Source organism: Tetrao urogallus (genome assembly GCF_951394365.1).
Source record: "Tetrao urogallus genome assembly, chromosome: 2".
Classification (NCBI taxonomy): Eukaryota; Metazoa; Chordata; class Aves; order Galliformes; family Phasianidae; genus Tetrao; species Tetrao urogallus.
The window spans coordinates 88,645,532-88,671,985 of NC_136814.1; the positions used below are offsets into that span (position 1 = coordinate 88,645,532).

At 37.8% G+C, this 26,454-nt stretch overlaps 1 protein-coding gene across 1 annotated transcript in view; it reads left to right on the top strand.

Annotated features, from left to right (window-relative positions):
* CSMD1 (CUB and Sushi multiple domains 1) overlaps positions 1 to 26,454 on the top strand; it is a gene marked incomplete at both ends in the record, with an annotated part of 996,476 nt that overhangs the window by 621,068 nt on the left and 348,954 nt on the right. The window contains one exon of the mRNA XM_079550635.1: positions 19,664 to 19,776. Within this exon, the coding sequence (XP_079406761.1) occupies positions 19,664 to 19,776 (113 nt within the window). The remainder of the gene's footprint in view (positions 1 to 19,663; positions 19,777 to 26,454) is intronic.

Consider the following 26,454-nt stretch of genomic DNA (forward strand, 5'->3'; position numbering starts at 1 on the left):
CCTTATTAGTCAATGAATGCACTGAACATAACCTGTGAATGCATTTCATCTGTCAGATGGGCACTGGTGATGGAATTCACTTGCTTAAAAGGTTTATTTAAAAATTGAATTGCCATATATGTTGAAAAAAAACCTAGTGAAAGTAACTCCTGGAACAAGAGGATTAACTGAATCAGGCAGGTAGGCTGTTTGCACGTGTGTTTAGGTTAGGTGCTCTAGTCTCACACTGGTCTTCTGCACAGAGTTAGGGCTGAATTCAGCAATTCAGTGTCCAGAGCCATTTAAGATGTTCTGGGTAATACAAGTAACTCAAACATATGATGGCGAACCTGATTCACAGGACATACATAAAAAATATGCTATTCTGCAGCAACAGGTGAACTATTATAAGATCTAAATGTCACTATACTCCTGTGTTTCACAATGCAATATTCATAGAAGGAAGATTAGAAATGTTTGTTTGTCTTTTGAAGGAAAGTGAATAAACTGTTTAGAAAATACAAATAATTTTTAGTTAATAAGAAAAATGCTTCTTCCAACATTAGTACTAGAGGAAAAAGAGCAACAAGACAACAGCAAACAAATCTAAAACAACTCTCGAATTATGAGTTATTTTCCCCTCCCTTCCAGCCCATCTAAAATATCCAAAATTAGGGTACATGAGCTGAAAAGTCAAAAGAGAAAGGAGGAACAACTGTCTTTTTAAAAATATTTTTTATTTTTTTTACTCAAAAGAGGATATATATTTATTCTATTTATTTCTGATGCATGAAGTGAGCATGCTTGCAGTAAATTGCTGATATAAGAGTTCCTTGGTTTCAGACTTAAGCAAATGAGTGTTCTTTGATTCATTAAGAATTTTTCCTAAGCACTTGTGTGAAGTTTGTGCTGTTTCTTTATTTACTCCATTTATTAATCTTATTACATCTTTATTACTCCATTTTTCATGAAATAGCAAAACCTAGGGGAATCTGAAGCTGACAAAGCATTATTCTCTCCTCAGTGTCATTTGCTGAAAAACAGTATGCAATCAAAATCAAAGGAGGCTGCTTGATAAATGTGAAATAGCCTATGTTGTCTGTCCTAACATTCAGCATGTAAGTGCCTGCTAAAGTGTCTCATTTACTCAAGTCAGTGCCTGCTTCCTGAAAATTTCTGGTCTGTAAACTGTAATTTTCCATAGTTCAACAAATAGAAGGTTTCCGCAGTGCATCTTCAAATACAATCAGTATCTTTGATTACATCTTTCACCCACTGTCTTTTTTGAGTGACTAGAATCTGTACAAACAGCACTAATGTTAGTCCCAGTTACTCATTCATGAGTATAATAAATAGTTCACTTTTACATTAGCATTGCTAATATGTGATTTAAAAGCTGCTTTTTTAATGCATTTTTAGGTAACCACCACTGAGGATTTCAGCTGGAGAGTGAAACATTTTAGAGAAGAAATACTAAATTTGGTTAACTTCAGAACTTACAGTTCTCTATGTTATATTTTATTATGGTCTCCCAGTAAACAGTGGAAAAAGTACTCTGAGGATTTTGATGGCTATACATTATCAGATTTAAATTTCATCTGTAAGCATCCTTTTTTTTTCTTTTTTTTTTTTTTTTTCTTTTCAGTCCTCGTGGTTACTTCAAAGCAAAGATTTCAATTTTCCTCTTGTGCTGCTTAAGCAGTGCAGTGATCCCAGGATTTACCATTATCCTTAGGAAGCATACTTGGCCCTTCACTTGGTGGAAGGGTCTTTAAAGTCTCTTCCAATCTGTGGAACTCAATCCATTCTATAGTATCATAGAATCCCTAGAGTTGGAAAGGACCTTTAAAGCTCATCTGGTTCAACTCCCTGCAATGAACAGGGGCACCACAGTTAGATCAGGTTGCCCAGGACCTCACTCACCACTCCAGGGATGAGGCATCCAACACATCTCTGGGCAACCTGTTCCAGTGCCTCACTTCCTTCACTGTAGAAGACTTTTTCCTTATATCTAACTTAATCTCCTTTCTTTGAGCTTCAAACCATTTCACCTTGCTCTGCCACAACAGACCCTGCTAAAGAGTCTGTCCCTTTCTTCCATATAGCTCCCCTTTGAACACAGAAAGGCCACTGTCAGGTCACTTTGGAGCCTTCACTTCTCCAGGCTGAACAGCCCCAGCTCTCTCAGCCTGTCTTCATAGGAGAGGTGTTCCATCCCTTGGATCATTTCTGTGGCCCTTCCCTGGATGCCATGCAGGTCCATGTCTCTCCTGTACCGAAGACTCCATGTCTGGACACAATGATCTGTGGTTTCCATGAAAGTGGAAAGGCTCATGTGCTGAGATAGAAACAGGGAAAGCGGTCACCATTAACTGACACAAGTGGAGCAGACTCAACCTGGGGAAGATTTCCTCACTGACAGTAAAAAATAGAGTAAGATGATGAGGAAGATGGCCGTAAACTTGTCAGGCTCAGCCTCATTCCTTCATTTTTCACTTCTGCCTTATTGTCCAACCGTAAGCAGCACAGGGGGGATTTGCAATGGCAGAGCTACAACAGCAACTGTCTGTTGCTCACTTTTCCTTTGTTCCAGCATAGGCACTTCCTACAGGCTGCAGTCCTTCAGGATAAACCTTGTCTAGTGGGAGTCCTGGAAGTGCCACCACCTTGGCAGCAGGTGCAGCTGTGTCCTGGTTGGCTGGAACAGGCTGTATGCAGTATGGGGCCTTGCTGCCAGCACATGGTCACCTGCACCCAATACACCATTTTTTATTTAAAGAATTCATTTCAGTAACAGACTTACGCATGCAGTAGATCGGCTTCATTTGATTTGCTGTATAGAACATCTGTTTACTTAGATGTAAAGGAAAATGGAAGATGTTTGGCAGATGCTAAAGGTATAGTTACTAAACACTGTGTTCAGCTAACATGGATGAAAGAAATATTTTAGTTTCATGAAGATTTTCTTATAGGGAGGGAAGATTTAGGTTGGATGTCAAGGGGAAGTTCTTTACTACGAGAGCGGTGAGGTGCTGGATCAGGCTGCCCAGAGAGGTTGTGGATGCCCTATCCCTGGATCTGTTCAAGGCCAGATTGGATGGGGCCCTGGGCAGCCTGGTCTAGTACTAAATGGGGAGGTTGGTGGCCCTGCATGTGGCAGGGGGGTTGGAGATTCATGATCCTTGAGGTCTCTTCCAACACGGCCATTCTGTGATATAGCCAGGTAGCTGATTATTTCCAGAGCACTTTGTCAAATTCTGCTGTTCATGTGTTTCTTGGTACAACAGGGCAGTAGTTGTCAGAATACCTGACGGACTGAAACAAGCAACTTAAATTCCTTAAAAGTTAGCAATTAATGCCAGATTGCCTAGTCTGTATTTTCTGTGCACTGGCAACAGAGATCCTGAAAATAACTTTCCCTTGAGAACCTTTTTAATAAAGAAGGAAATAACATATCCAAATAGTAACAACTTGTAACTACAAATACAGTGGTTTAACATGAAAATAATGAGAGGATTTCTTTACAAGTTATAACATATAGAATTAAATCCATTATGCTTTCTATATTCTCCAGCAGAAAGCAGCAATACTGGTGCTAGGTCCCCTTAGAGGAGACCTGAGCTTAGCAGAGCCTTGATTCAAACATGAAACAACATCTTTACATAAATAAGTGCATTGTATTAGGAATTTAAGAAATACCTCTGAATTTTCCTTTCTACAGATGAAGTGTTCTAACTCATAGTGCTATTATTTTGGTGTAATACATTCCCAATTATTTCTCCTCCAGTCCCAGAAGAGGATATTTCTCAGGCAAGCCTGAGAAATTCAGAGCAGCTCTTTCCCTTCCTATTGAAGCTGAGCAGCAGTTCCCAACTGAGTGCAATGTATGGAGCTCCTCTTCAACAGGTCATAACCTTACCTGTATTGATGCATGAGGTTATTCCTTCCCAGGTTCAAGACTCTAGACTTTCTCTTGTTAGGCCTCATCTGGTTCCTCTCTGTCCAGCTCTCCACCCTGCCCAGGTCTTGCTGAATGGCAGCACAGCTTTCTTGTGTGTCAGCCATTCCTCCCAGCTTCAAGTCGTTGATCTGGGGGCAGATGCTATCCTCTCATCAAGGTCACTGATGAAGATATTGAACAAGACCAGACCCAGCACTGACCCCTGAGGAACACTGCTAAATACAGGCCTCCAACTGGATTCTATGCTGCCAACCACAACCCTCTGAGCTCTGCCAGTCCCGTTCGCAAGCCACCTCACTATACACTTGTCTATTCCACACTTCCTCAGCTTCATTGTAAGGATGTTGTGAGAGACAATGTCAAATGCCTTGCTGAAATCAAGGTGGACGACTCTGCTATGTGTGCTACTTAGTGGTAGATCCACTGCTCTCCCCCCATCCACCCAACTGATGATGACATCACAGATGGCTACCAGGTTAGTTGAGTATGACCAACACCCTGGTGAACCCATGCTGACTACTACTGATAACTTTCTTCTCTTCCAATTGCCTGGAAATGGCATCCATGTCAAGCTGTTCCATCACCTTACCAGGGACAGAGATGAGGCTGACTGGTCTGTAATTTCCTAGATCCTCTTTCTTGCCTTTTTTGATGACTGGAGTGACATTGGCTGTCCTCCAGTCTTCAGGCACCTCTCCCATTCTAAAAGACCTCTCAAATATAATAGAGAGTTGTCCAGCAATCACCTCTGCTAGCTCCCACTGGCAGTAGGAATATGTCCCACTACAAATTTCTTCCAGATTTGTTGCTGGTTATTTACATTAAATACATTTTTAATATATTTTTTTTTAATATTCAGTTCTACAATATCTCTATCAAACACAAGATTTTTCTAAATATACTTTATTCCCTTAGATAGCTGCTCAGCAAACTGAACTTACAGTTTTTGCTCATCTAAGTGCACTTCTTCAAGAGCATGACCAACAGTTAAAAAAAGCTCTTAGTGCAAATTCAACAACCAATTGATCAGTAGGTTGCTATAGGTCATCTCTCTTTGACAGTGACAATTTACTTTAATATTCTGTCTGCTACTATTACAGAAATATATGTTACATTGCAGGCTGTTGAGGAAGGATTGCTTTATTTCTGAGGTGAAAGGTTATTTCAAATAGGAAGCCCAAGACCCACATGCTGATTAAGAAGCCAACCAGAAATGGTTAAGTGGCAAACACTGTGTGTGGGAGATCAAATCTTTGAAACTGTCTCAGCCTGTGAGCTAACTGTTCTCCTCAGCATAGTCAAGAAAAGGCTGTATACATTCCATCTCAACCTGTCTTTTCAATGAGTATTTCAACCCTTACTGTCCTTTTTCCTGTTTATTACTGTAAGGGAAGTGTTAGGTCAGGGCTTGGACTGGTTCATTGAGCACCTGGTTAAGGAGCGTGGCTGACCCAGAGAGCACAGGCAAATTGTTTGCACTGGTGCTTCCCGTGTGACCACAAGGGGTGGAATCACTGTTTGCTCTGATAAGAGCCAGCCATAGGAGGGAGAATTGTTTTGGGTTTTTTTGGATGTACACTGTTTTTTGTGAAGGAGTGATATGTAGCTTGAGAGCCTCTTCACTAATTGGGTGAGTTCAACTTTTTGTGTACAACTATTGACCCACCTGTGAATACTTCGCCTGGTATTGCTAAGAACCTCTCAGAAGCTGCTTTACTTCTTCATGACCAAAGCAATTGTCATCTCAATTTGGCTGGTCTTCCAAGATGCAAGTTATTTATTTTATTTTCCTTGCTAGAGGGAACTGGGACTCATGGTCTCTTTTATTTTGGCAGCGTGAAATAGCCTGATAGCTTGAGTTCTTCTGAATTGGAGTTCTTCTTGTAGGTCATAGACTGCTCAGTGAAACATTAGTATTTACTGATAACAGTATTCATTTCAGAAAGACGATGCCCTAGAGGCTTCTACCTAGGAAATAATGTGAATTCTGTATTGAGAAGTTTTACTTATTTCAAAATGTATTTAATAAAGGGTGTCTGGATTTGATTAAATAAACTTTTCTAATTTTTGGATTGTCTTTTGTTGTTATGTGAATTCATAACATCTCCAGGAAATTTTCTCTTTTTAAGAAATAGAAATTTCTCCATTATTTCCATTGTTGCTAACCTGAGAAATCCTATGTGTTAACTGAGGACTTCTATGGTTTTGGCATGTTCACTCATTACAGGCAGTTTCTCCTCTAAAACTCCTCACTTATAGGGAATTTTATGTTTTTTTACATGTCTGGTATCTCTAGGTAGACACTTTTTGTGCACATTCTCTCTTGGATCACAGTTCTGCTTCCTAATTAGCTAAAGAATATGACAAAACTATAGCCAATTACAAAACTGCATATAAAAAAAAATGCAGCCTTTGTAGTATTGGTTCTTAGAAACTACCCAATTAGAGCTTAGTAAAGATCCGCACTACTGGTTTTTTTCATACCTAAAGATCATCTCATTAATGTGTCTGTGCGTTTGTTTGAGTTCTTTAAAATATTGTGTGAGCGTCATATAGGTCTTTGTTTCTTTTTTGGTTCTTATTCACTAAGTGATATTTAGTTTAATAAGCATTCGGGAAAAAGTTAAGTATTTGTTATTCCTTTTACAGTTACGAAAGCTTATTCAAAAATAATTCTTCCTACTTTTTTTTTTTTTTTTTTTTTTTTTAAATGTCAGCCCATGAAGTCAGATGTGGACATTGGTGTTATGGCAGTAGAAGTTAAATCTTCCCACTAATATTCCATTACATTTTTTACATCTGTGCAACAGACATCAGTAGTGGGGCAGCCTGACAAAATGGTGCCTGACATGAAAGCGCATATGAAACAAAGGGATAGAACTGACTACATGCAAAATAACAGCACCTATTGACATTCACTGATGCTTGCTGAACACCTATGGAGACTGAACACTGTATGTTAGCTCAGTGAGGTTGGAGGTGATGAGTTTCAGTAGTGACTACAGTGTGTCACCTCTGCTGGTGCAGGTTCTAGAATGCAACATGCAGGCTCTTTATTGCTGGTGGAAAATGCACAGGTCACAGTGGTAATTGCATTGGAGAAAAAAAAAAAGTGTTTTGTAGCTGAGAATTTGATCTGTCATATAGTGTGACTGTGCTCCTTGTTTTTGCTTTCATGGAAATAAATAAGAGGCATTACTTTCAGAACAAACCTATGTAATTGATTATTTCAAAAATGATTGTAGCAAAATATAGTGGAAGTTATATTGTAAGACAACATTGTATGTGAATGTATTGATCTGTTCTTCATTAAAATGAGTGAATCAGGAAAGGTATTTTGTTTACTTCAGTTGTTTGTCACATATTAGAATCTGCTTTAACGGGGAGGTTGGACTAGATCTCTTAAGGTCCCTTCCAAATCCTATGATTCTATGAATCTAGATAAAGTAGTAAACCATTAACAGGAGAAATACAAACGGTTTTGATTAAGTCCTTGCAAATCAGTTTTCAACTCTGAACATACATGTCTTTTCCTTCCATTGAGGCAGTGTTGCCATAGAAACATAGAATGGTTTGGGTTGGAAGGGACCTCAACTGTCATCAGGTTCCACGCCCCGTGCCACAGGCAGGGCTACCAACTGCTAGATTAAGTACTAGATAAGTTTGCCACAAACCCCATCCAGACTAGCCTTAAACACCTCCAGAGATAGGGCATCTACAGCCTCTCTGGGCAGCCTGCTCCAGCACCTCACCACTCCCTCAGTAAAAAAAACAAAACAAAAACAAACAAACAAACAAACAAACAAAAAAAAGTTCACCTGACATCTAATCTTTATCTCCCCTCTTTAGTTTAAAACTATTCCTTCTTGCCTTATTACTGTCTATCCTCTCATGTTTATAGTCTCCCTTTGTATATTGGAAGGCTGCCTGTAGCTTTCTCTTCCAGGCTGAACAAGTTAGTTCTTTCATCCATCTTCATAGGAGAGAATGAGGATCCAGCATTTGGATCATCCTTCTCACCCTCTTCTGGGTCATCTGCAAAAGCTCCATATTTTCTCTGTTTTGGAAGCTCTTGAATGTGATCAGTGCCATCAGTAGCAAGATAGAGTGCACCCTCAGCATGTTTGAAGATGATGGCAAGCTGTGTGGTGCAGTTGACATGCCTGAGGGATGGGATGCCATTCAAGCCTGTCTAGGTCTCCCTGAGCAGTGGGCCCAGGTGAACCTCATGAGGTTTAACAAAGCCGAGTGCTAGGTCTTGCACCTGGGTTGTGGGAACCCCTCATATCAGTACGAGCTGGGAGATGTAAGGATAGAGTGCTGAATACTGGTGGATATAAGCTGGACATGAGCCAGCAGTGTGCCTTTACAGCCCAAAAGACCAACTGTATACTGGGCTGCATCAAAAGAAACGTGGCCAACAGGTCAAGGGAGATGATCCTGCCCCTCTACTTCAAGCTGGTGAGACCTCTCCTGGAGTACTGTGTCCAGATGTGGAGTCCTCAGTACAGGAGGAACATGGACCTGTTACAGTGCATCTGATGTAAGGCCCCAAAATTATCCAATGCATGGAACACCTCTCCTATGAGGATAGGCTGAGAGAGCTGGGGCTGTTCAACCTGAAGAAGAGAAAGCTCTGTGGTGACCTAATAGTGGCTTTTCAGTATATAAAGGAGGCTATAGAAAGGAAGGGAACAGACTTACATGGTCTGTTGTGGCAGGGCAAGGTGAAATGATTTCAAACTAAATGAGGGGAGATACAGATTGGATATAAGGAAGAAGTTTTTTATATTAATTATAGTGAGGGACTGGAACAGGTTGCCCAGAGAGATAGTGAAAGTGCTGTCCTTTGCAGACTTTCAAATATGGGTGGACAGGGCTGGACAGGGCTTTGAGCAACCTGATCTAGATATAGGTGTCCCTGTTCATTGCAGGAAAGACTAGACGACCTTTAAAGATCCCTTCCAACTCCCAAGATTCAATGTTTCTGTCATGATTCTGTATTCTTTCTCACATCATCTCAGATGGTTGGTGGATGATTGGTAATGGATAAGGTGCTTTATCATTATCCTTAGCATCTGGGAAATGATTCATTATAAGCTAAATATCAGTGAATTTTTAAAGGCATTTTAGGATTTGGAAACCTGATAATGGTATTTTGTTAGTGTTCATTACCACTGCAATTCAGTATTACTAAAGAAATTTACTTAAGAGGGTAGTAGCCTGATACCAGCTTTGGGATGTAATTTACAGTCATAAAAGATAACAAATCCACACTTAACTGGTGTTTCAGCAGGGTTTTGTAAAATGTACTTAAAGTAGATAATTAAATATCATGAGGCCTCTTGAAGTGTTGTAATCTTTTACAAGCTTTAATCTAACGAACCACAGAAAATATATTCCATTGTAGAATAAAGTCTTAACTCGTTGATCTTGCTGAGAATTGAAATATAGTTGTTTCCAAGAAGAAATGTCTACAATAAATGGACTCAAGTAATGCTAAAATACTTCAGTTAGTCAGACAAAACATTGAACTTGCATTATATTTAATTGATCTATATGGAATTTATTCAGTAAAGATTAGATTGAAAAATAATGATGCTAATCAGTCTTGCAGTGATGGAGAAATAAATATTCAGTGATTGGGAAACAATCGTTCTTGTGATAGGACAGCACAGTGATGCAGAGCTTTCAACAGCAGTGTATCTGGAGTTAAGTTGGACTGGTACAGTCCATGTAATAGTACTTCAGTTAAATATAAGATACTCTCAACACCTTATCAAGAACTTGAAACTTTAAGGTGAAAAGAAATTAGTACAAAAACACAGTGTGAACTACTTCAGAAATTAATTGCAGTGAATGAAAATTTATCTAAGGGAATCCTCTATGCATACTTGGTGAATCCCACTAATCACAAGCACTATTTAATGAATAATTTGTTGTTGTTATTTCATCTTTGTAATTGTATCTGACTAAAGGATTACCATGATAAAGAAAAGGGGCCATCACAGAAGTATGAAAATATATTCATATCTGACATTGATGCTTATGCTGAAGGACTGCATCCTGGCTGCCTTTATTTTGGCTTCTAGGTTTCAACAATTTTCTTTTCTTGGCATCTAATGATATTTTGAAATAACCCACACTAAATTCTGGTCAAATATGGTGATTTCTTTCAGGAGAATGGAAAATGGATATTGCATGCAGAAAACAAACAAACAAAAAACCCTATGATAAGTAATCTTGGGATTAAAACTCTTCTTTTTTTATTTAATATAGGATGATATTGCAAAAGGTACAATCAAGTATGAAATAAGTGTAACCTATCAATTGTTTTTATTGTATGAATCACCATTTTTGGTATTTTCCCACTCTTTGCAAGTCTTTAATGGTTTCTGTATTTTTTTTTCTTAGAATTTGTTTTAATTGTTATATTAAAAATGTAGATTGACTGGGCATAGCATGTGCAGTGTAAGCAAGAAACTTAATAAAACAGTACAGGCAACTTCAAAATACTTGAAAAATTTGATAGAACATTGATTACCCATCATGTCAGCAATTAAAAATAGCTAAGTTATTCATTTGCTACCTGAAGTGTTTTGCCTCTTAGGCATGTCAAAAATACATCACATTGTTTATTGTTGCTGACACTTTCTTTCTAGCCGGCAGACATTTGGCTGTTAAAAAGAGATAAGACCAAATTTAAATAGTAACTCTAAATTATCCATACAAAAAAAAAAAACCTTGGGAGAAGGCTTGATTCAGACAACATAACTTATCAAACTCTGTGCTCACTTAGCACAGATGAAGACTGGATCACAAAAAAAAAAAAAAACCAACCAAGCACAAAAGACGCCCAATATTACATTCAGTTGAATAAAATTTTAAATAATAATACGCATAAGAACAGAGATGGAAGAGAGATACCACCTTCTGGTAGTGTTGCATTTTAATGTCACTGATAAACTTTATAACTATATAAACTATATAAACTATATAAACTATATAAACTATATAAACTATATAAACTATATAAAGGATAGATTTATGTTCTAGAAATAATGAGCGAATTTTGAGCTCAAATTTCAAATTAAATATCCTTTTGTATTATGCATTATTATAAACAGCTATTATGTGCTTGCACTCTATTGAACAGAAAACTTTTCTGTCCTCATTGCACTATTCACTCAAGAGAACTATCACAAAACTTATTTTTATGTTGGCAATAACTGTAGACTACCTGAAATTAATAGTATTTTAATTTATATATAATGAGAACCACCCATACCATCTGTTTGGAAACTAATTTTTAACTGGAAATACACCACATGTAGAGCTTAGAAGGGATGTATCTACCACAAAAGTGTATTTGTAGCCCAATTTTATCTGATATTGTATATCGCATCTATACACAACAGGCTGTGTATGACTATGCTTGCTTGGAGAGTCTTCTTGATTTTATTAATAAGTACTTAACTATAGAATTATATTATAAGAATTATAATAAGAATTATTCTTAATTATAGAATTATACAAAATAATGTAGTCAATGTAAGGAAAATGTGTCAAAAATGTAGATAAGTCAACTTGACAAATTTAACAAGATGTACTAAGAGTGTAAATATTTGCCTTAGATCTATGCCAAGGCTAGCTTTAGAACTGGCAGGAGAAGCTTTATGTGTAAAGGTTAAGCCAGGTATCAACAAAACTAAACAAGGCTGATTTTACCACTTGAGAATATCACTGCAGTGCATACCATCTGAAATGAGTAAGTACATTGTTTTTTGTTTAATTCAGTGCTCAATATGCTTGGGGGAGGGAAGTGACTGATCTATACAAATCTTCCATTCCTAGCGAAAAATTACTTTATAGAAATAAGAAGAATATGGCTTGAACATATGCTTAGGGCTATACCTGTATGGTGAGTTGGCTTTCTTTGTTTTTCAGTTTTATCTTCTGAATATACTGAGTAAGAAGACTGTTTACCTGTTTAAATATTATCCTTGCTTAGGTACAGTCATGCTAATGTTTTATCTAAGTATTGTATTTGCTGATTACACTGGAATTATGAAATGTAATTACTCAACTTCTGAAATGATGTCCACGTGAAGATATTAAATGATACGGCTTTCAAAGATAATAAGATTTCACATTTCAGCAACTATATCACGTTATACAGTGAACAATTAGAAATATTTTTAATAATATCATTGGAATTCTATTTTTGATGTTTTCAAACAGAATTGTTTTATAGTCCTGTTTATAAATATGAAGAAATTTCTAATACCAGGTAGAACTAATGTTTAAAACTCACTGCACTTGGACTTCCTGTAGATTTCAATATGAATTCAGTATAGATCAGAGATTTTTAGAACTGAATCTTGTGTTGTTAAAATCAGTCCATAAGAACAAAACAAACACAAAACCAAAGCACCTCAGCTGAAGTTTTCTGCAGTTTTCAGTCAATTTGGAATGTTTCTTAACTTTCACAAATCAAACATAAATATGCAACTAGAAATATACTGTTATTTACATTAGGGTTGAGCTTCTATTGTACATTATGAGTTTGATTTCTACTGTGTGAAAACATATTCAGAGACAATATACATGATTGTAAATAACTGACAGTATGGGCATTCTTTGTATCATCTTTGTATCATAAAACCAGACTGAATTTCCCATCCAGAAGAATGTAGACAAAAGGGAAATTATTTTTAATACCAAAAAGAAAAATTGATTGTATAGATATATAATGCTACCAGATAATGTTTAGTATGTTTTTTCAGTTTCATGTAATGTTTTTAATTATTTTTTTTAATTAATCAGTTATGCATGTTAGTCAGTCATGCTACCTTTTCTTCCAAAGTTTTTGTTTAAGCCCTTCTCAGTTGACAGTACTTAGAGCAATTTGACATGAGGGAGAGTTGGAAGAGAGTCTTGGTTAATAGGAGCCAATTCCTTTTAACACTGTTATAAGTAGCCATGCTATATTAGGCATAAATTGGATTAATGATGTGGGATAAATATGTCAGTCTGAATACTGCTGTCTAGAGACTGCTGTCTGGTAAGAGTGGATTACTTTAATTATGATCTGGATTGATGAATGTAAATATGGGAGATTGGAATACACAGATGCAGAAACGCAGAGATGCAGAAATTTGTGGTGTATATAGATAGTCCCCATACTCAAAAGGTTTTGAGTGTTCATAGGATAAGGTGTAACACAAAAATATGAGATAATGTAATTTAAAAAGATTGCTTCATGTTTTGAGTGGTGTAATGACTGAGACTGAAGTTGTTCTGTGCTGTAGACCAGTCCTGTTGAACATTGTTTAGCTCCAATTTATAGGAGGGAGACGATGTTCTTTTTAATATCTGTATAGCTGGCATGAGATTAAGAAACAATGGTTCAAATGTTGGTCTGACGAGTTTATTAGAGATCTTAATCGGGGAGATGGAGAAGGGGAGGATGGACACTATTATGAATTAGGGTGATGGGGAAGGGAAGAAGGGCGATAGAAACGATAGGAAAGAAGCAAGGAGTCTTTATAGGAAGCAAGAGGGAGATAGTCACCACCATGGATCCAGCGTGGTTCATAGTTCAGTCATTGATCTTCAGTAGTGGTGGGTCATTGGGCTTTGTTGTTCTGTTACCTGATCCAGGTCTATAAATATCTAAGGTGTGGGGGGCAGAGTGGTGAGGCCGAACTGTTTTTAGCAGTGTGTGGAGACAGGAGAAGGGGAAACGGCCAGAAACTGAAGCATAGGAAGTTCCGCACAAATGTGAGCAAGAGCTTCTTTACTGTGAGGGTGACGGAGCACTGGAACAGGCTGCCCAGGGAGGTGGTGGAGTCTCCTTCTCTGGAGATGTTCAAGACCCACCTGGACACCTACTTGTGCGACCTGGTGTAGGGAGCCTGCTTTGGCAGGGGGGTTGGACTCAATGATCTCTGAAGTCCCTTCCAACCCCTATGATTCTGTGATTTTATTGATGACAACAGTGATCACGGTGATGATGGCCACTTTTCAATGGTAGTATATATACTACCATATACTATACTATATAGTATATATATTATAAGTCCAAACTGGTTGAGTCAGCTCTCCTTGGAGTAGCAGCTTCTGGCTCTGGGATCTCAGCAGGAACTGAACTTCCAGAATTTCCCATCTTCCAGGCCTTGCAAGCAGATCAGAGGGAGCAGGGATGCCCACCTGCATCCTGTTTTTCACTTGATGGTATGGACGGTATCATTCCCCATACCAATCTGGAGCTATTTAGTCACAGGCCAGATCTTCTGCCAGTAAACACTCCTGAGCACTCTCTTCTGGAGGCAAGCAGCTCTGGAGGAAGGTGCTTTCAAATGTCCACAAAGTGATGTTGATTGTCACATGGTAGCACCCATCATTTGCCTCCTCAATAAATCAGTCAGAGTCTTATCACAAGAAATACCTCAGGAAGCAAGCTTTGAGCCAAAAAACAAAGAAGGATTCTCACAAACATAATGCTTAGTTACAGCTGTCAGTTAGGCTCTTACACTGTGATAGTTTACTCATAGGATTGCATTACCTCCTGAAGAAGTATAAAGCCACTTTTATATACAATCTAGTTTTCATGTATAAAAAGTGGCTGTACATGTACTTTTTGCACAAATCTGTCTGACCTGATTTAGGCTAGAGGTGTCAGAGGATCACTGAGCACAGCTGGGTTTTATGGCTTTATAATCTCTGTGAGCAATAGGCAAGCTGCTGCCTTATTTTAGATTGGAAAGAATTTCTTCACGTGCTGTCAAAAATGAGAGAAGATGGTAGAATTTTGTAAATATATACACATAAGCATATATTATATTTCCCAAAATAGGTGGGAGCTAGATTATAATGGAAAGTGTTCCAGTTTGGAGTTCTTATAACACAGATGGTAATAGGTGGTGTAATATTTGACATTTATCCTCTATTTTGATAAGTATTATTTTCTTTCATAGAATCTTAACAAGTTCAACAAATCTGGGGCATCTGAATCTATTGTTTAAAATACATGTATTTTATGAAGTACTATTATGGAAAACATAAACAGAGTTTCATAAAGTTACAAGATGAAATATAAGTAACTTATTTTCTGAAAAATACACAATTGTATCCTTGAAAAACTGTAACTGCTACCTATTACTTCTTTAGTCTATGCATGGTAACCAGTGAGTTATTTTATTGGGTACCGTTTGTCTATATGGTAAGATAACAGTATTTCATCAGTTTATGGTCGGAGAAAGCAATAATAAAGGATTGTAAAGGAAGATAGAGAAACAAGATGTTTTATTTCATGTTTTAATATCAAACAGATTGTATGTCTGTTAGATAGATCCAAAACTAATTTGCAATAGTAAGGTACAATATAGAAGCATATTCTAAAAGTTGTCCTTTAGGGGGCTAAATGCCCCCTTATATGAACTGAATTTTTTAAGTATGGAGAGATGTGGGAATTTTTTTTTTCAGTCAGAAGAGCCAAAATGAGTTCTGCAAATGAAAATTCAAGAAAGAGCTCATTTTATGAAATACTCCTTTCAGTGACATTTTTTAATAATTTTTTTTTTTTTTTTTTTGCTTTAATTATTTGTAACAAATACAAATGGGACACCTAAAATCTTTCATTTAAGAAAAAGAAACAAGTCATCCAATGTAAAATACATAATGGAAGAATGTTATTAGTGAAACTGGTTACACTGAACTGAAAAACATGTTTCAGTTCATTATATTTATATGTTCATTCTAGCTTGTTTTGAAAACCTTACAGAGGCAACTACAAATGAAAGGACTTAATTACCACAAACTTAATGTACCCACTGACACTGGTTTTCATTGCCGTAATCTATGCTGAGAATATAATCTTATTTGTCATAAATTTGTCTTTCAAGGTATTAAAGAACAGACTTTTTCAGTGCAGGTGTAGATCCCTAATGTACTTAAAAAATGTTCATTCTAGTTGCAATAGATATTATATAATATAATTTAAACAATTTTTTTTTTTTTTTTTTTAATCCTTAGCTATTGTGAGTAAAAAGGAACAGCTCTGGGAAACTAGCTTCTGCATGAAAAATCACAGTGACTATGGCAGATAATAAATATTTCATAGTAAGATTAGTGGTTACTGAACATTGTTTTAGACATCTGCTTTTTCAATTTATCTTGTTAGATTTTAGTCCTGTACTAGGAAATGGTAACTGAAGGCTTAAGAAACAAAAAAAAAAACCTCTGCACAAATAATTGGATGACATCAGATGAGTAGATATTAGAAGTTATTGATGAAATAGAAATTTCTCTCTTATTTATTTGCTAGGGAATTTGTTCAGGAATGAACAGCCATGAAGAGAACTAAAAATTCTGCTGTTTTCAGAATGTGAATGAAAAGTACTCATATGGGCTATGGCAGTAAAAACACAGTAGCTGCAGCATCCCTAAATAGAATATTCTGTGCTATAAGATTAACATTTTATCATTTCAGCTATTAATAATTACAGTAAATAGGGAAGAATTATTAAGGCAAAATATTTATTTCCCAAGTGCTCAATTACTGCATATTAGTTGCAACAAAAAAGCCAACTATTTAGTTTTCTTTGTTTAATTGTGAACTTTTTTAAATGTTAATTTACCTTCAGGACAGCTGTCATATTAACTTTAGGACTGAATACATCTTCTCTGGACCTGGATGTAAGAATTCTTTGCAAAGCTATAGGAGAATGGCCTGCAGTATTTAGGACCTGGGATGAATATCACAGATTTGAACAATAAAATCTAATTGATTGCTGTGTCCTAAAACTTAATGTTCTTCTCTTGCTGGACAATGAAAGCCATGTATAAGCAAAAGCCTAGACATACAAGGGATTATTCTTTTATTCATCAGCTTGAAAGCAGTTATAATATTTCAGAGGAAGTATATGCTATACAGAGTACCATGGAACATTGTTCCAGTTATGTTGGTCAAGTATCAGATCAATAACAAAGAAAAATATTTGCTAATACTATTGAATTAATAAACTGAAGTGTTCTTAAGAGAGCTGTTTTTCCAAACAATAGATAAAAATTAAAAAATAAATGCCTTTGGCTTTAGCCTGCAGCCAAACATGAAATATGTTCAGGCATAATACCCGCTGTGAGGTATTGTGAAGTACAAAAAGAAAGACTTATTTTGTAGGTAGCAACGGGATGAGGGGAAATGGCATTAAAATGTAATTTCAGCTAGGCCCAAGGAAGAAATTCTTTACTGTGAGGGTGGTGAAACACTGGAACAGATCGCCCAATGAAATCTTACAGGCCAGGCTGGATAGGGCTTTGGGCAGCCTGGTATTAGAGTAAATAGAAACTGAGAAGACTACCTTCAAAGAATAAAATTCTGTTTTGGCATGTCACGTGAGCTGGGTTATAACAGAATTAATATGCTTCACATGAGGCTCAGATGTTGCTCAGTCATTCTACTCATATTTCTAAGGTGAGATTAGTCTCAAATTAATGTGGAAGTTAAAAATTCTTCATGTAATGTGCACTCCCAAAATATTTATTCCACTCTCTTGACTATGCAGGATCTTAGACCATGTGTAGAATGCAGGACTGTGAACAGCTGACATTAGATAAGGTTAAATCCATCTTTTTCTCCTTGTTTCACCAGACATAAGTGATTCTGAGCATGAATATAAAATTTTGCTCAGGCAACTTAAAGTTTGTCTCGGGAGACTTCTATGTGAATTAATTATGGGATATCATACCAAATTTCCACATAAGTTTCATTGAATCGTAGAATTGCCAAAGTTGGAAAGGACCTCCAAGATCATCCAGTCCAACAGTCCAAAGCAATATTGAAACATATCCAAAACATTTTATGGGAACTGTTTGGATATAATGCAGTGATGTTATTAATGAGTGTAATGAATGTAATGTTGTCATGGTGACTCTGTATGGTATGATTGGGGAACACAGACTTTAACTGAGTGTATGAGTATTTCATCATGAAGAGGAACTATCACAGCATGCTGTTATCTGGTAATGTTTAAGCATTTTCCTCTCAAGATGTAGGAAATATTCTGTAGGAAAACTGAATAATTATAGATGTAGCTGCCTTATATACTCAGTGGAAAGACTCTGAATCTTTTAAACTGTCAAACTCTGGTTAAGACTTTCATTTTGGGCTTATCTTATGACTTGTCAGTGTTTGGTTTACTTTATTTCATCTTTTTTATACTCACGAATGCTTGATTTCATTCAAGCATATGTTCTCAGGCCAAAGTTGACAAAATATATTGATCCAAAGTTCTGTGGCAAACTCTTCTGGTCCTCGGTATTTATCAGAATTTTCTGGTATGACAAGAACCATATGGATTATTCAATCAGTGGTTTTCTTCATTTGTCTAAAAGTAGCTGCCAGTCTCATTCGTCTTTCCAGGAGCATATCCTGTCATCCTGAAAAATTCTCAGAAGAATAGCTTGGGGAACTTTATGCCTTGCTAACGTGCTCCTAACAAATAAAAGTGTTTTACCCAAAAATGTATGTGCTCATTTGATTTCAATCTTACCACCAAATAATGCTAAGGTAAAATAGAAAGGATTCATTCACAGCAACCAAAATAAACAACCATGTACATATTGCTATAAAAACAGGTGGAAAATAAAAAGAGAAAATTAATGCATGACCTAATTATTTTAAATGCCAGAATGAGAAACATCTTGTTCTCATCTGCTCACTCTCTCCAATTCTGAACCCTAGCAGACATTAGCTATTACAAATATTCTGTTATTTCATATGAAGAAGACACAATTTAAACATTTTCTGTGAAACTGCTTAGTTCTTATCTATGAGATAAGAATCTGCTACTTTAGAGATCACAAAAATGTTCAGCAAGAATCAAAGTTGATACCAGTGAGGAAGGGCAATATTAAAGCAAAGGATGGAGGATATGCAGAAAGAGAGAGAATGTAACACATTTTTTTTAATACACTAGTCTGTTAGATCACCTATGCATGAGACTGCTTTAGAACTATAGAAGCAAGGGAGGATCACTGAAAGTTCTCATTTTGATAATTACCAGCATGGCTGCTCTTTTAAATATTTTAGAAGAAAGGATCTCAAAATGGAAGGTAGTTCCAAATTGAGGAATAGAATCCTGTTTTTTTCTCTTCACCTTCTGACTCAGAGACTTGATATAAAAGCTCAGAAGATGTTCTGTAATATATCCAAAACAAGAAAATAATTAAAAAAATGATTGTGGTTAGATGAACATAGAAATAACTGAATTATTTCAAAGTAATGAAGATTAAGCCTTTCTGGAAGCTTTCCTGTATTATCTTTTAAATGTAATGTAGCTCTTATAGAACTTCTTTTCAAATTTCATTTTATTTTGTTTGCACTTAATTCAATTCATTATTTTATTTATTGTTTTGTTGTTTTTTGGAACAAGTAACAAATTTCCAAGTGTACATTACTTTTGGGCTGAGTATGGGGGAATGGGGAAAATAGGTAAAAGAGGGTAAAAGAGAAGGATAATTGTGAGTTGACAAAATAAACTCCGAAACCCACAGATTGCAGTTATTTTAATTCTTTCTTGCACTTTCAAATTAAGGAAAGTAAATGGAACAGCAGTATGTCTTGAGTTTTTTTCTTGTTTTCTTTATTGTCTGTAAAGTAGGTGATTTTGTGATGTGATTTTGGTACCCTTGACATTAGAGTCTTTTTTATTTTTCCAGGCTGACTGGCATGAATCTACCTTCTCCTGTTATCAGCAGTAAGAACTGGTTACGACTCCATTTTACATCTGACAGCAACCACCGACGAAAGGGATTTAATGCTCAGTTTCAAGGTAGGAAATACAAAATCTGTAGCAGAAAAATTCCTTTACCTTTAAACATTGCTAAAACAGTGGTGGTAGAAATTTCTCTTTAAGTATGAGGGGTAGTAAAGGGCTGACTGGTGTTACCACTACTCTTATGCTGAACAACTGTTTCTGTTTTGTGATCTGGCACCTGTGTGTCACATTGCAGTTTACTTAAGTACTGGCTTGATCTCATTTTCTATAATGAATTGTTTTCCATTCAGTTTGGTCTTTGCTTTAAAAATGTGGTTGGAATGCACCTTACAATTGATTTCCAAGTAAATTATATACAAGGCATGTCGCCATCTAAGTGCTGTCTTCCCTAATTACACAAAATAAAACTCTTATCCAGAAGTTACATTCATCATTTGGAAATTTAGCTCCTCCCTTGCACAGCACAAATTGTATTTCAGGTTCCTACATAATGTTGCATACACAACTTTAAAGGAATATAAGTAAATGTCATTGTTGCTGTCAGTTGCTGTTTATGTTCACCTACACAGTGGTTAAAATGCAATTTTTTAGAATGGAATCGTTATTGAATTTTATACTTCATAAATCATCATTCAAGATCAGTGACAGTATAGTTATATTGAAAACAGAGGAGCTCTATAACTCAGAAAACCATTAAGCTATTTAATTTATCTGTACTTTTAAATTTGATCTTACCCTCCACACCATCAAAGAATCTGAATTTAGAACTTCTCTTTTTTCTGGAATTGTAGGGCCTGCATCATGTGTTAGAAATGACAAATTCACTGCTGCAATTGTACGTTCTCGTTACTATATAGTATATACATGTAAAGCAGATAAATGCATTTAACCTATAGGTCTTTCTTCTTTAAAAAGATGAGAATCAGGTTCCATGAAAGACAGTGATTGTGATTGTGAAGCTACTTTCAGCTGTCTATGAAAGATTTCATCAGCTTCCTCCTGATCAGGCAGCCTGTATTAAGCACCCACAGTGATGTTACCTATATAAGCCTGCCTGTTAATTCTCACCCATAGGCTCTCAACTCATTCCTCGTTAATTTCTAGACAGAGCTTGATACATTCCAGTTGCCCTCTCACGTAAAGAGAAACTCCACCACCTTACTCTGCTGCCTGTCTTTCCTAAGTACATATCCATCCATGACAGCATTCCAGTTATGTGAGCTGTCCAACTGCATCTCCACAATTACAGTGAGATCATGGCCCTGTGGCTGCATGCAGAAGTGTAGTTCATCCAGCTTATTCCTATACTGCAAACATTGATATGCAGGTACTTCAGAGAAGAAAAGGGAGGGATACCAGATCCTCCATAGTTACACACACTGTGGAGGTGTTTGGCCTTTCAGCTTATGTCGTGGGAGGTAGCTAAGGAGCATTTGTCATTGTTCCGATTTTCCTAGGTTACTCCCCAGCCACTTGCAATGATGTGAACATTGCTATTTTGTACCACGTCCCCCAACTCTTTCAGTTTAAAGCCTGCCTCACTAGCCTTAGACTGCCCTGCTTCTTTTAGACAGGTGGATCACATCCATCTCTAACAAGTTATAATCCTCATAGAAAGTTACGTTGGATTTACCAATTGGATTTAAAATGATACCAAGCTCATCAGTTTGTTCTGTAACAAAAATCTTTCTAGCTTACATTTTCATCGTATACTTATTATACTTCTTTCCATGTTAATTTGAAGTACTCTAAGTTACCTAGTTATTTCAGAATTCCTAGGAAGAGAATAAAATAAGAAAGCTTCCATAGTAAAACTGATTAATGAATATGTTCCACTTTTATAGCATAAAACAGATCTCACTTCTAGAGTATTTCAGATTAAGCATGTTATTTTTGGCAGGCTGTCAGAAAGATCCAAGAAGGTATGATGTCATTTGATCATTATGTGCCAAAAGTCATCTGTTTGTTGTATTTGCCTACTTTAAATAATGCAGAATTTAACAAAGAGATAATTCTGAAGTCAAATAAGAATATAACAGAGACTGCTGAAATAATGCTGTACTATTGGAAAACCACGAACAAATGATGTAAAATAAACTGCTAGGTAAAGTAATCATTTTCAGTGAATTTTTGTAATTCATGTAAGTTGATATCTGTCCTTCATCTACATTGTTTAAAACCTTTAAAATTGTGATTGAAGTACATTACAATAATTCACAGTACTTCCTCAATAGATGCATGCTGGGTACATTAATCAGATTTTTCTATGCAAATTGTCACTTAAAGTAAATTTAGGAAAGGAAATTAATGGAAGAAATTAGTAAAATGCAAAAGTAGATTAAAACTATTATTTCCTGTTGCTTAAGTGATACTGAACATTGTTTCCTACTAAGTAGTACTGGAACAATAACTTGTGTTTTGTTAAATCTTATTAATGGGAAATGAATCCAATCTTGATAGAGAACACCAACAAATATCCATCAATCCATCATCTGTCTTGACCATTCTTTTTTTCTGATTAACTCTTATCACTCTTAAAAATTTAGGCCTGACTTCTCACTAGTACTAGTCTTATTTGGTCTTTCTCTGTCTGGTAGGAGATGTTATCTTTTTCTTCAATAGAGTAAAAAGTCAGATCATAGAATGGCCTGGGTTGAAAAGGACCTCAAAGATCATGTAGTTTCAACCTCCCTGCCATAGCCACTAGACTGGGCTGCCAGAGCCACATCCAGCCTGGCCTTGAATGCCTTCGGGGGAAGGGGCATCCACAACCTCCTTGAGCAACCTTTTCCAGTGTGTCACCACCCTCTATGTGAAAAACTTTTTCCGAATATCTAACTAAAACCTCCCCTGTCTCAGTTTAAAACCATTCCGCCTTGTCCTATCACTATCTGCTCTTGTAAACAACTGTTCCCCCTCCTGTTTATACACTCCCTTCAAGTATTGGAAGGCTACAATGAGGTCTCCCCAGAGCCTTCTCTTCTCCAAGCTAAACAAGTCCAGTTCCCTCGACCTTTCTTCATAGGAGATGCATCGACCATTCCGCTCAGCTTGGTGTAAACTGCAAACTTTCTGAGGGTGCACTCGGAGCCATCATCTGTATCATTGATGAAGACATTGAAGAGCACCAGTCCCAAGACTGACCCTTGAGGGACACTGCTTGTGACCAGCCTTCAACCTGACACAAAACCATTGATCACAACCCTTTGGCTGTCATCAGCCAACCAGTTCTTAATCCATCAAACAGTCTATCTTTTAATTCCATACCTCTTCAATTTAGAGAGAAGGATGTGGTGAAGGACCATGTCAAAGGCTTTGCAGAAGTCCAAGTAGATGACATCTGTTGCCCTTTCCTCGTCCACCAGTGTTGTCACTCCATCATAGAAGGCCACCAGCCTTGTCAGGCAAGATATTCCCTTGCTGAAGCCGTTCTGGCTGTCTTGGATCACCTCTTCATCTCATATGTGCCTGAACATGGTAACCAGGATGATCTGCTGCATGATCTTCCCAGGCACAGAGGTGAGGCTCACCGGCCTGTCAATCCTCAGGTCATCTTATTTCTCCCTTTCTTAAAAATGGGAATAATGTTTCCCTTTACCAGTCACCAGGAATAAGTCTTTTATTAGCCCTATAATTTCCATCTTTTTTAGCCTTACAGTTCATCTTTTGATCTCCCAGATAAAGTAAGGAGATTGAGTTTCTTAAATCTGTCAATTGAAATAATTTTTGCTATTGTCTTCATTTATTTCACAGTGAGCTGGTGATATTTGAAATTTACAATGAATTCTTAATTGATTTTGTATTTCTTTCAGTATCTGATTAATACTGTAGGTACTACATTTCACTTTTTTTTGCATGTGTTTCTCTTCTCCCTACTGCTATTAAAAAAAAAAAAAATTGTGAGCACCTAGGAAATTAAGTCAGTTAAATATAGAACATTCGGATTGAGGTAATAATTTTTCTGTATCCATGTGTCTCTCGTGGCTGCTGTAGATAGGCTACATTTGTTCATTTGTCTTATTCTACCCTTGTTGTTCATTCTTTTGCAGTGCATAATTTTTCTCCATTTCAATATTGTAACACTCCAATTTCCCAACTTCTTATCACTATAGTATCAGAGTCATTTATTTTGTAAGTTTATTAGTTATTCAAATCTAAACAAATACAGGAGTGTATCAAACTATTTTCACACAATTTTGGTTTAACTGATTTACATTTTATTCAGCTGTGGTAAAATCTGTGCAGATGTTCTTTTATTAAGCAGGAAGGAATTAATCTGTATTCTATTGAAAGTAAGATTGTTTTGGCCTAAGCTTCATATGTGACTATTGGTTCTGAATAACTTCCTTTTTAGAAATAAACATCAAATGTACTGTTTTTCTCTGCCTCAAAAATTGAGTGAGCATTGGAGTCTAGGAATAGAAAATACATAACACTATTAACCACTGGCCCGTATTTGCTCAATTTTAGATTTGTTGTCTGATAGAAAAGGAAAATTTTAATCCTACTAAAAATATAATAATGAAATCAATATTGTACATCTTCTCACATACTGAATAGAAAGTGGAAGAAGTAAAGCAAAAAGTAGGATTGCTACCCTGGACTTTAGGAGAGCCAACTTTGATCTCCTCTGGGACCTACTTGGAGCTATCCCATGGGCTAGGGTGTTAGAAGGTAAGGGAGCCAGTGAGAGCTGGTCAGCATTTAAGCAGCTCTTCTTCCAAGCTCAGGATCAGTGTGTCCCTGTGAGGAAGAAATTGGGAAAGGGTGGCAGGAGACCTGTGTGGATGAGCAAGGAGCTCATGCGCAAACTCAAAGGAAAGAAGAAGGCCCATGAAATGTGGAAAAAGGGTCTGACCACTTGGGAAGAATACAGGAATGTTGTCAGGGCCAGCAGGGATGCAACGAGGAAGGCTAAAGCCCACCTGGAATTAAATCTCGTGAAGGGGATAAAGGATAATAAAAAAGGCTTTTTTAAGTACGTTAACAGTAAAAGGAAGACTAGGGAGAATGTGGCTCCCTGCTAAGTGGCGGGGGTGTTCTGGTAAGGGGGGATGCTGAGAAGGCGGAGATACTGAATGCCTTCTTTGCTTCTGTCTTCAGTGAAAAAGCTCCCCTTTGGGAATCCAAGACACTGGAGGCTAGTGAGAGGGTCTGGGGAATGGAAGACCTCCCTTCTGTCAGGGAAGAGGTGGTCCAGGAGCGCCTAGGCAACACCAATGTTCACAAATCCATGGGACCCGATGGGATGCATCCACGGGAGCTGAGGGAGCTGGCAGAGGTGATTGCTGAACCACTTTCTGTCATCTTTGAGAGGTCTTGGAGGACGGGGGAGGTGCCTGAAGACTGGAGGATAGCCAATGTCACTCTGGTCTTCAGAAAGGGCGAGAAGGAAGATCCAGGCAATTATAGGCCAGTCAGCCTCACCTCTGTCCTTGGAAAGGTGATGGAACAGCTTGTGCTGGATGTCATCTCCAGACAACTGGAAGAAAAGGAGGTTATCAAGAGTAGTCAGCATGGGTTCACCAGGGGGAGGTTGTGCTTGACCAACCTGGTAGCCTTCTATGATGTTGTCTCTGGCTGGGTGGATAGGGGGAGAGCAGTGGATGTAGTCTACCTTGATTTCAGCAAGGCATTTGATACTGTCCCCCACGACATCCTTATAACAAAGCTGAGGAAGTGTGGGATAAATGAGTGGACAGTGAGGTGGGTTGAAAACCGGCTGACTGGCAGAGCACAGAGGGTCGTTGTTGGTGGTGCAGAGTCTGGTTGGAGGCCTGTAACCAGCGGTGTTCCTCAGGGGTCTGTGCTGGGTCCGGTCTTGTTCAACATCTTCATCAATGGCCTTGATGAGGGGATAGTGGCCACCTCAGCAAATTTGCTGATGATACGAAGTTGGGAGGATTGGCTGACACGCCTGAAGGTTGTTCTGCCATTCAGCAAGACCTGGACAGGCTGAAGAGCTGGGCAGTAAGAAACTGGATGAGGTTTAACAAAAGCAAATGTGGAGTCTTGCATCAGGGGAGGAATAATTGCATGCACCAGTACAGGCTGGGGGATGAGCTGCTGGAGAGGAGCTCTGCAGAGAGGGACCTGGGTGTCCTGGTGGACGACAGATTGGCCATGAGCCAGCAGTGTGCCCTTGTGGTTAAGAGGGCCAATGGCATCCTGGGATGCATTAAAAAGAGCGTGGCCAGCAGGTCGAGGGAGGTGATCCTCCCCCTCTACTCTGCCCTGGTGAGGCCTCATCTGGAGTACTGTGTCCAGTTCTGGGCTCTTGGAAAGAGTCCAGCGGAGGGCCACAAAGATGGTGAAGGGCCTGGAGCATCTCTCCTATGAGGAAAGGCTGAGTGAACTGGGTCTGTTCAGCCTTGGGAAGAGAAGACTGAGAGGGGACCTGATCCAGGTCTATAAATATCTAAGGTGTGGGGGGCAGAATGGCGAGGCCGGACTCTTTTCAGTGGTGAGTGGAGACAGGACAAGGGGAAATGGCCAGAAACTGCAGCATAGGAAGTTCCGCATAAATGTGCGCAAGAACTTCTTTACAGTGAGGTGATAGAGCACTGGAACAGGCTGCCCAGGGAGGTGGTGGAGTCTCCTTCTCTGGAGATGTTCAAGACCTGCCTGGATGCCTACTTGTGTGACCTGGTGTAGGGAACCTGCTTTGGCAGGGGGGTTGGACTCGATCCCTGGAGGTCCCTTCCAACCCCTACAATTCTGTGATTCTGTGTG